Source organism: Myotis davidii, unplaced genomic scaffold, assembly GCF_000327345.1.
Source record: "Myotis davidii unplaced genomic scaffold, ASM32734v1 scaffold441, whole genome shotgun sequence".
Taxonomy (NCBI): Eukaryota; Metazoa; Chordata; class Mammalia; order Chiroptera; family Vespertilionidae; genus Myotis; species Myotis davidii.
The window spans coordinates 1722626-1733901 of NW_006291818.1; the positions used below are offsets into that span (position 1 = coordinate 1722626).

Below are 11276 nucleotides of genomic sequence, written 5' to 3' on the forward strand. Positions count from 1 at the left end.
GAATAAAATTATGTAAGTTTCACATGTACAATTTTATAATACATCATCTGTATATTGTACTGTGTGTTCACCACCCAAAGTCGTCTCTTTCCATTACTATTTATCCCCCCTTTAGCCTCTTCTACCTCCCGACAGTAATATTTCTTTATTAAATTTTTAAAGATATTTTATTGATATTTTTAGAGAGAGGAAAGGAGAGGGAAAGAAACATTGACATGAGAGAATACATCCATATATTTGGTTTGTGAAGTCTCCACAAGTTGAAAAACTAGCAGCTGAAGAGTTCAATAAACCTTAAAAGCCAGCTCTGAAATTCAGCCCTGTTCTTTCTTCTTTAAAAAGAGGTCAGAAAATAACAATTATCACTCTACAACCACTTCACATCAGTACAAACAATTGGATACATAGGACTCACTGGTCACTTTTCCTTCTGCTTTTTTACTTGTACTAGATCAAAGACATCACTGGCTTATCACAAAAATGAACACCTTATAACTATGAATTAAAAGCTTATTATCTGCAATGATACAATCTGGCACTGTTCTGAATAGTAGTTACTGTCAGCATAAACAGTGGCAGTTTCTTCTTACTTATGTATAAAGAAAATCTTTCACTCACTGACCAAATTGAATATAAATTTGGAATGAATTTTAGAACCATTCCCTTTATATATTAAAATTTTTCTGCTAGTCTGACCTATAAGGTCAGAGAAAGAATTGACCATTTTGGAAATTTTATATCATGGCAGCCTTCAAATAGAGACAGCTTATCTAACAGCCAGACATAAGAAACTCTACTACAGTTGTTGTGTATCCTCTATGTTTGTCTGCCATAGGAGCTAAGCAAAAACCTATTCCAACTTATGTTTAAGAACTAAAGGGTTCATTCATGAAGTTCTACTGAAGCTGGAGCTGAGAATACTGTTTATTGTGCAATCACTAAGATTATTCTAGTCTTAAAGGCCTAATAACACACTTAGTAGTCTTAAAGGCCTCGTGACACACTGTTATCTTAACTTCCTAGCGACTTCCATAGCCTATACCAGCCGTGGGCAAACTATGGCCCGCGGGCCGGATCCTGCCCGTTTGAAATGAATAAAACTAAAAAAATAAAATAAAAATAAAAAAGACCGTACCCTTTGATGTAATGATGTTTACTTTGAATTTAAATTAGTTCACACAAACACTCCATCCATGCTTTTGTTCCGGCCCTCCGGTCCAGTTTAAGAACCCATTGTGGCCTTCGACTCAAAAAGTTTGCCCACCCCTGGGCTATACCCTTTGAGAATACTCTATCTGATGCTCAACTTGCTATTTTCATGGATAAAATGGAAGTAACAATTTCTCTATAGTTCTAACTCTTGACCTTTTCATTACTGGTTCAGATAGCCAGTACTCTTTAAAAAATTTTTTTATTGCATTTATTGGGGTGACATTGGTTAATAAAATTATGTAGACTTCACATATACAATTCTATAATACATCACCTGTATACTGTATTGTGTGTTCACCACCCAAAGTCAAGTTTCTTTCCAGTATTATTTATCCCTTTAGCCTCTTTTACCTCCTGACAGTAATATTTCTTTATTAAATTTTTAAAAAGTTTTTTTATTGATTTTTTAGAGAAGGAAAGGAACATTGATGTGAGAGGGAAACATCCATAGGCTGCCTCCTGCACACCCCCTACTGGGGATTGAGCCCACAACCCCAGCATATGCGCTGACAGGCAATCAAACTGAAAGGATTTTAGAGACAGGACAGGCAGTTAGGGAATAAGGGAGGTCCATGGGAGAGGAATGCAAAGGACACACCAGAATGCTTATCTTACTTTTACAGAGGATAGAGAAATTTCACAAGATAAGAGAAAGAGGAAGGCATACATTCAGAGGATAGAGGAATGTTGCAAGATAAAGGAGAGAAAAAGAAGGGGACACCAGTGGGCTCTGACCTTTGAAACTGATACTCTGCACAAGTATGACCAGTTAGGAAATCACGGGGGTCATAAATTAAGGAAGGGTCCAATTAGAAAGCGTCATGAAGAGACAAAGAGCTGCAACCTTTATAAACCAGGAGACAAAGAGACTCCTGGTTTTTTCCCCCCATTTTAGAGAGAGAGAGAGAGAGAGAGAGAGAGCAGGCTTTTCCCACTTGGGGACCCCTCCCCAGGGGAGTTTGTTTATCCTTCCAATAAACTTCCACATTTTTATTTAAAATCTTTTAGTCTGCAAATTTATTCTTCAAACTTCGTAGGACCAGAACCCACAAGGGGACTCCGTACCCCCAACTCCGGTATCAAAACTGGCAATCTTGCCCTGACCGGTTTGGTTCAGTGGATAGAGCGTCGGCCTACAAACTGAAGGGTCCCAGGTTCGATTCCGGCCAAGGGCATGCACCTTGGTTGCGAGCACATCCCCAGTGGGAGGTGTGCAGGAGGCAGCTGATCTATGTTTCTCTCTCATCGATGTTCCTAACTCTCTATCCTTTTCCCTTCCTCTCTGTAAAAAATCAATAAAAATAAAAACAAACAAACAAAAAAAACCTGGCAATCTTTTGGTGCACAGGATACCGCCCAACCAAATGAGCCACACTGGTAGTTTTTCCACGTTATTTATTTCTACCAGCTCCAGAAAGTATTTGTCATCGCCTATTTAAAAAAATCTTAGGTTAGCCAACCTCAGGATTTAATATTCTAACTTTTTCTACTTAATAGTCTTACTAATTCTATTTAGTCGCATATGAAAATGCTGGCTCATTGGACATGGTTTAGTGGTCTTTGTCGTAACACCTCAGGGTATCTTCTTAGTTATCTCAAGGAGTGCCCCTAATATTTCAAATTTAATACTAAAAATGACTCAAAATTCATATTAATGAAAAAAATAAGGCATTTCCGGTCTTGGCTGAATAACTCAATTGGTTTGAGTGTCTTCCAGATATGCTAAGGTTACAGGTTCAATTCCCAGGTAAGGGCACATAACAAGAATCAGCCAATCCTGCCCTGACCGGTTTGGCTCAGTGGATAGAGCGTCGGCCTGCGGACTGAAGGGTCCCAGGTTTGATTCCGGTCAAGGGCATGTACCTTGGTTGCGGGCACATCCCCAGTGGAGGGTGTGCAGGAGGCAGCTGAATCGAGGTTTCTCCCTCATCAATGTTTCGAACTCTCTATTCCTCTCCTTCTCCCTTCCTCTCTGTAAAAAAAAATCAATAAAAAAATATTTTAAAAAAGAATCAGCCAATCCTACTAGTCTATACTAATAAAAAGGTAATATGCTAATTAGACCAGGAGACCTTCCGGACGTCCTACCAGACAAAACCATGGTGGCAGGGCCTAGGCAGAGGCGGTTATGGGAGATCAGGCCAGGAGAGGAGGGCAGTTGGGGGCAAGCAGGCCAGCTGGGGGCCAGTTGCGAATTTCATGCACCAGGCTACTAGTATATAATAAAGGGGAAATATACAAATTGACCCTAACAGCAGAATGACTGGGAATGACCTGTTGCTATAATGTGCACTGACCACTAGGGAGCAGACACTCAATGCAGGAGCTGCCCCCTGGTGATCAGTGCACTCCCACAGGGGGAGCGCCGCTGAGCCAGAAAAGCCGGGCTCATGGCTGGCGAGCACAGTGGTGGTGGTGTGAGCCTCTCCCGCCTCCACTGCAGGCGGGCAGTAAGGAGCAAGGGGTCCTGAACTGTGAGAGCCCCAGACAGCAAGAGGGATGTCTGATTGTCGGCTTAGGCCCGATCCCCAGGGCCTGTGAGAGGGCACAGATAGGGCTGAGGGACAACCCCCACCCCGTGCATGAATTTCATGCACTGGGCCTCTAGTAAATGCATAAATAAGTGTAACAACAAATAGATTTCTCTCTCTCCTCCCCCACCTCCTCCCTTCTTCTCTCTCTCTCTCTAAAAATCAATAAATTTTTTAAAAAGCCATTTCCAACTAAATAAATATTTTTGGAAAATGGAAAGCATCATTTCTTAAACTGTAGTCAATTACCAATCCAAAGGATATAGACCTCTGTACCTGTCTGTAGCAGAGCAACAAAAGGTAGAATCTAAGTTGCTTTGATTCATCTCAAAACAGTAAAGTAATAGGGGGGAAAGGGGGAGAGTTAGAAAAATATATTTTTCTTGATGGCTGGGATGGTAAAATACACTTTGAGCTGATAAACTGTAATGGCTTTTGTGTGCAAATATATAAACACTTAAAAACAGAACAAAGGACAGAATAACATTTGATAAAGAAACAAATAGATTTTGTTAACAGCCTACGTATGAGACTGCAAACTAGTTATTTTCAAATGAGTGAAACATGCCATTTTAATGCACAGCTAGGATTTGATGTTCAAAAGCTATTGAACCAGAATATAACTTTAGAAATTTGTCTAAAGGCATTCTAACACCTAGATAGTGTTAACTTTCAGGTGATAAAAATCTGAAAAGTGTCTCACTTCTTTTTTACTTCAGAAGTCTGCATCTTCTGCAGCATATTTTAAAAATAGATATATGTTTGGAAATACTAATACCAAATTAAGAAATAAAGAATAAAAAGCAAAGATACTTCTCTCCATCTGAGAAATGCTTCAGAGGCTCACAGGATGTTCAACCAATGATTAAAAAAAAGAGAAAGAAAAAAGACATAGACTTTGATAGTTTAGAAAACTAAAATAATTAGTATAAATTCTAGGCAGCAGAATTTGACTCAATACATTTTCCTTCCTTTCACAGGTTTCTTTTCTGAAATTGAATGCTTTTAAACAACAATAGCAGCTTCAATTCATCTTTCCTTATATTTTCAAATTTTTCCTTGCTTTTCAACAAAATTTTGTAAATATGAAATGCTAAAGTTTCTTTAAATTTCAGACTGTATGGTAGGAACTAGCAAAAATAAAGAACAGTTACTGAGTGTCTATTCTACACCTAGCACATAATGCCCTCAAACTACCATTTGAAATGGGCATTAATTTCTCCTTTTACAAATAGAAACTTGGTATTCAGATAATTTGAAAGCAATGTCTTCAAGGTTATAAAATAAAAAGCAGCTGAGGCCAGATAAAATCCATCATCTGCTTATCTGGAAGTCTGTGCTTTTTCTACATCAACCCTTGGTGATAGGTCCTTAAACAACAAAACCAATTAAAAATAAATTTGACCAACAAAAACATAATTGAAAGAATAAACTATGTTTTAAATTCAATATACTAAACATGATATTTTATGAGTAAAACAAGATACATAATACATTATTAGCATTCAAATAAAAAGAAAATGGTCTTTGACATTGTTAGGTTGTCACTGGCTCTACGTGTGATCTTGGGCAACTTCCTGAGCATCTCTAAGTCTGAATTTCTTTATTTGTAAGAAGAGGATATTAGTTATCATAGATTTATGTGGCCAAGACTAAACACTGAAATGACAAAGGATAGTGGCTACAAATCCTCACCTGGTAAGTTCTGCACTTCTAACAGAGTGACACCGAGTCTGTAAAGGATGCTAACAAATATATTGCAAATGTTTCAATTTTCACAAATTACTAAGGAAAAAAACACAACTGCCTACAATCCCTACTCAGTGCTTCAAAATTTCCTTAACAGTTATATCTTAAATCTGATACAGATGAAAAACAGCTAGTATACAAAGAACAAAGACTAGAGTTGGTGGTTAGCAAAGGGGAAAGGAGATTCAGGAATCCTAAAGGAAAACACCCCACAAAGTCAAAGTACTGCCCATGCCTTTGGAGAGACTCGCAAGTAACCTTACTAATCACAAATGCCTCTATGATCTATTGGCCATAAGCATACTTTAGGCCTTTATCCAGGTAGACTGCCATGAGTGTTTATCCCCTTTCATATCTTGACTGGTCTTATGTATTCACTAATCCTCTTTTGGAATGGGAGAATGTATCTGCTATAGGAAAAGTACAAAGGTTGTACTTGGTACAGAATCCAGTAATGCTGCACTTCTAGATGTGGCCTGAGCACATGTTTATTTTTTCACATCTCTATGCCCTTTTCACAAGCCATGTTTCCAGAACACTTGGTATATACCTTTACTTGCCTCATTGCAATGCAATTAATTCACTGAGTGCTTGTTTCTCATACTAGATAGTAACTTCCCTGAAGGATGTATGTTTGCATTCTCAAAATCTAACCATCATTCTACTGTTTTTGCTATAAAGGTCTACCTTATTCAATACTTCAACCTGTCTAGAGAAGCCAGTAGAAAATTAAATGTGCTTAAGAACATCATTTCTTCATCAGTAGGAAGAAAATGATCCCCACATGCTTTTAAAAAAATAAATCCTCACCCTAGATTATGTTTATAGATTTTTTTAGAGAAGAGGGTTGGGAGAGAAAGAGAGAGAAAAACATCTATGTAAGAGAGAAACATTGATTAGCTGCCTCCCGTATGCACCCCAACCAGGGATCAAATCCACAACCTTTTGGTGTACAGGATGACACTCCAATCTACGGAGCCACCTAGTCCAGGTGATTTTCTGGTTATGTACTGAGCATATCAGTTTTAAAACCCTTAGTAATTAGCATTTTCTGAAAGAACTTCAGATTTCCCACTCCAAGCTTCCTAAGGGATAACTTTATGATTGGTCATACAACCAACCAATCAATAACTGAGCCAGTAGATTTGAGCAGACATCAATCTCCTAATTTTACATACTGCTTTAATAATGTCAACACATCCTTATTGGACCTTCATCCACAGACAGAAGTTACCATTCAGCTGTTCTGCAGAGAGAAATAGAGGAACTGAGGTCTGTATTTATAATGCCTAAATAATATAATACCATGGCTTACAAAAAGAAAAGGCCTCTAACCAATGCTCTATGGTCAGATTATGTAGTTTATCAATGCCTTGCATATAGTAAGTTACCCTGACTATTATTTATTTTTTATGAGTGGTACTGTTAGGTCTGATCAAACAATCGAATCGATACCCTCTCCTGGGAAACTGACCTTTAGATCATTTCGCAACCGATAATCCCTTTCACTTTAACCACATTCCATTTGCTAAGACCCGTAACTTTCCCTTCTGGACTTGCCCAGGATCCTCCATCATCTTAACACACTTGGCTTTTCCACAGAGAACCTGACAAAGCGCCTTATCTTTTATTTTAATACTGCCTGGCCACAATATAAATTAGACAATGACTCACATTGGCCCGAGAATGGAACTTGCGATTTTAACATTCTCTGGGACTTAGACAATTTCTGTCACCACAATGGGAAATGCTCAGAGATCCCCTAACACTAACTCTTTCACAGTGTCTTTAGTAAAGTTAACATGTATTTTACAGATTAAAGATAGAGTGGATAAGCAGCAAACCTTAAAATCTGAGATGTTACTGTCAAGTTTCTAGTTTAGTTTGGGAAGTATAATATCTAAATGATCATGAAACAAAATATACATAGCCCATTTTCATTTTTATACCCATTTAAAAAATAATTCACACAGTTAAATTACATATATTTCAGGTAAAACATTCAAATAGAAAGCCATGACTTTAAATCCCATTGTTTTAGACACTGAAAAGGTAAATAGTATTAACTGTAAGTGTTCTCAGAAGTGTATATTTTGGTATTATTTACCAAGGCATCTGTTTTCAAAGATTTTAAAAATATATTTCTTTCAAAAACTTGAGATTTCAACATAGAATCCAATCTAAAATATACTTTCAATTAATTAAAATGCATTTATTATTTATATATCCTAACCATAGCATTCAATATGTGTAAATACTATTTTCAGCATGGTTTCAAAGTCGTATGATCAGGTTTGAAGTTGATGTTAAATATAGAACTAAAAATACTGAATTCTATTCTGTTCTGTAAAACTATCAAATAAATCCCTAGTGAGGTAACTAGTAATACAATATATAAGTAGGCTTGACTTTTGAAATTTCCTAATGGTTCTCAAAGGAATCAAGGTTTTGTCAGAATTTCTCCATTTCTGAGGCTCCTCCTGAACACCTGAGACAATATGGTGAATGCTGTTGTAATTGGGAATGCTAGTGACCTCCACTGTCTATTCTCCTTCCAGGCTGTTCTATCCATTTTGCCCTTTTGGCTTAAAAATGAAAACTATGAAACACTAAAAATAAATTGTTTCTTAAAATTGATCTCACACTATGAGGAAATAGTTGAATTCTGCATGTATTAATGTGGTTTTTATCCTTACATGTGTAGTTCCACTAAATATTGATATGTAATTTAACTTTTACCATTCTTATAGAATTATAACAATAAATTACAAGAAAATTGCAGTTACATTTTAGCAATTCTGACAGTTTTAAATATGATTTCTGTTAATCTAGCAGAAATCATGTGTTCTATGGTTGAACCACCTATCCCTGCATAGTACACAACTGTTAAAATGTAAATTGCCCAACTATTTTTAGCTGCTGCTGAAAAAAAAAATTTCTGTCTTCCGGAATAATGATTTGAGGCATTGTGTTCATTTTGTTTATCAAGCAGCTATTCAACCTCTAGTAGCCCAAGTGCTTACGCAAGCAAAAGCTTTTAAGAATGCCTGCAGCTGCAACCCAACCTTACAGGTAGGCTGCAGGTTCAGAGCACAGCTGCCCTAGACTGCATAAAACTCAGATCCATCTGGAACTGATTTTCAAAGAGGATTTCAAATTTGAGTTTTCATGTATCACATGGAAGAGAAGGCGGGGGAAGAACACAGGAAAGAAGGAAAGCAAACAACCAAAAGATGATATCTCTACTTCAGCCTCAATAAAAAATGAAAAGCTCAAATCCATGCTGCTCCTTCTAGATTACGACTTGCCAAGCCGGATATTCCATTCTGCGTATACTTCGATGAGCGGTGACTCATGCAGCAGCACCTGCGCCCATGTGTTAAGTACTGCCAAATAAAAGCCCACATCCATTTACACAACAAAGAGATGTACCCTACCAGGCTTTTGGATTGAGGCCTCACTCCCCATTTGCTTTAAGCAAAGGGAAAGGAAAAAATATCTTCGCTCCTCACACCAGGGATTTTTAAATTGTAGGTGGACTTAGGATGTAGGTTAATTTACAAATACTTTTACTCTTTAAAAGAATAAAGTATATTTAATAGCATAAACACCCCTACAGCATTAGATTATCATGACCATTAATAATTGTTCCCCAAATCTTTCCAACCTCCTTCATGAACACTCTTAATTCTCACAGGATACATTTTGGAGCAAAGAGGGATCAACAAACTAGTTGCTTGAAAGCTTTCCTGATGCTAGGCTGAAGTTAGGAAAGGCTTAATGAAGGCTTTAAAATCCACAAGGGCTTCACAATGAACATCTGACTTGGTGATTTATGCATATTAATAACCTCAGTCCTACTGAGGCAAGCTGAGCCGAACATGTCCTCCGAATCTTAATGTCTTTAGCTCCACTGGGATTATTACAAATGTAAATTTCTAAGATTCTCAGCTATTAATCTCTGTCTGTCCTCCTGTTCAGCAACATAATGACTAATTAAACATCAAAAGACCTGTACAGGAGATCTTCTTTGACAGCTACTGGCCTAGTCCTCTTCCCAAGAGGGAAATTCAAATGACAGGGACATGGAGTAAAAGTCTATGAGTAAGCTACAAATCATTGCAGAGAAATCTAAAAACCTAACATTAAATGCAGATTTATCTCAATGCATGGTTCCGTTAAGTAGCAAACTGATTGTGTGAAGTGTGCTTAATGACACCAGTCGAATATATCCTTATACCCAGCAAACACTGAATATCTGAAATCAGTTTGTTTACCACAAAGTCAAAAACATGGGTACTTACAGAAGAAGGCAAACCAGGAGGCACCTTTCTGACTTTCTTTGCTTGCAAAGGATCTGCACATAAAAAACAGTATATTTCATCAGCATTTGTATTAGAAAAAAATCAGACTTCAAATGAACAGGAAATAATTTTTCCTCCTACTGCCTCTCTTGTTTTCCAATATTTAGGAGTAAGCAAGTGAATATAGGGATGGGGGCTCATTCTTCACAACCGGTTCCAGTACAGAATAGGTCCTAATGAAGTCATATATTCTGAAATACATATTCCATAAATTTGGAAAGATGACGGCAAGCAAAGTGAAATAAGAAAGAAAACAACAAACCAATAAGCATATGTGAGGAAAGGGAATTAATATTTCTTAAGTACCAATTACTGTGTCTAGACTCTATACTAGGCACTTTATATCATTTATCTCAGTTTCATTTGCAGAGGGGTATTCCGTGCAGGAGTTGATTTTCATAACATAATTCCTTAACAGAGACATAAATTTAGTGTCCACATCACACTGAGAAACCAGTTTACTTTAACAATGTGTGGTTACAACTGCAACTTCAGCACCAATTATGGTACAATTTACCCTTGGATGTTTATATCTATTTCCAAGAAATAACTACACAGAGAAAGTGTATTTCTTTCTAAGACATAAATGATTAGTATAAGTGGAAACATGAATACTTTCATTTGCCTACTCAGCCTTGGTATTTTAATTTTACTATCTGTAAAATTTAAAATTTAAAACTTATTTATTGTAAAAAAAAATATGGGTGATAAGTACAGCTTTCTAATATTTCACAAAAAATGGATCAAATTCAGGATTTTTCAGAAGTGCTTGCTATTAAACAGAGAGAAAGCAGAAGAAAACTAATGTAAAGTATAATTTATTTTTGAAAACTGTAAAAATGGGAATTAAACAAGCATGGTCTTTCCCTGAGTCATAGATGGTATGAAAGACATGGGGTTGTTTAAGAATGAAACCCATTTAAAGTCGGGGTGGGAATCTTTTTTTTTTTTTTCATTTTGTATGACTTTTTTTTTTACTTTTTATTGTTCAGATTATTACAGTTGTTCTTTTTCCCCCATAGCTCCCCTCTACCCGATTCCCACCCGACTCTCTGCCTTACCCCCCACCCACCCCTGTCCTCATCCATAGGTATACAATTTTTCTCCAGTCTCTTCCCGCACCCCGAAAGCCCTTTTTCCCCAAGAATTGTCAGTCCATGCCCTTTCTGTGCCCCTGATTCTATTATATTCACCAGTTTATTCTGTTCATCATATTATTTATTCACTTGATTTTTAGATTCACTTGTTGATATGTATTTGTTGTTCATAATTTTTATCTTCACCTTTTCCTTCTTCTTCCTCTTCTTAAAGAATACCTTTTAGCATTTCATATAATACTGGTTTGGTGGTGGTGAACTCCTTTAGCTTTTCCTTATCTGTGAAGCTCTTTATCTGACCTTCAATTTTGAATGCTAGTTTT

At 36.9% G+C, this 11276-nt stretch overlaps 1 protein-coding gene across 11 annotated transcripts in view; it reads right to left on the reverse strand.

The window, feature by feature from the left end:
• TCF12 (transcription factor 12) overlaps window positions 1-11276 on the reverse strand; it is a 357822-nt gene that overhangs the window by 75192 nt on the left and 271354 nt on the right. For all 11 annotated transcript variants that reach the window (XM_006765238.2, XM_006765233.2, XM_006765234.2 and 8 more), the window contains one exon: window positions 9797-9849. In XM_006765238.2, coding sequence (XP_006765301.1) covers window positions 9797-9849 — 53 coding nt within the window. The remainder of the gene's footprint in view (window positions 1-9796; window positions 9850-11276) is intronic.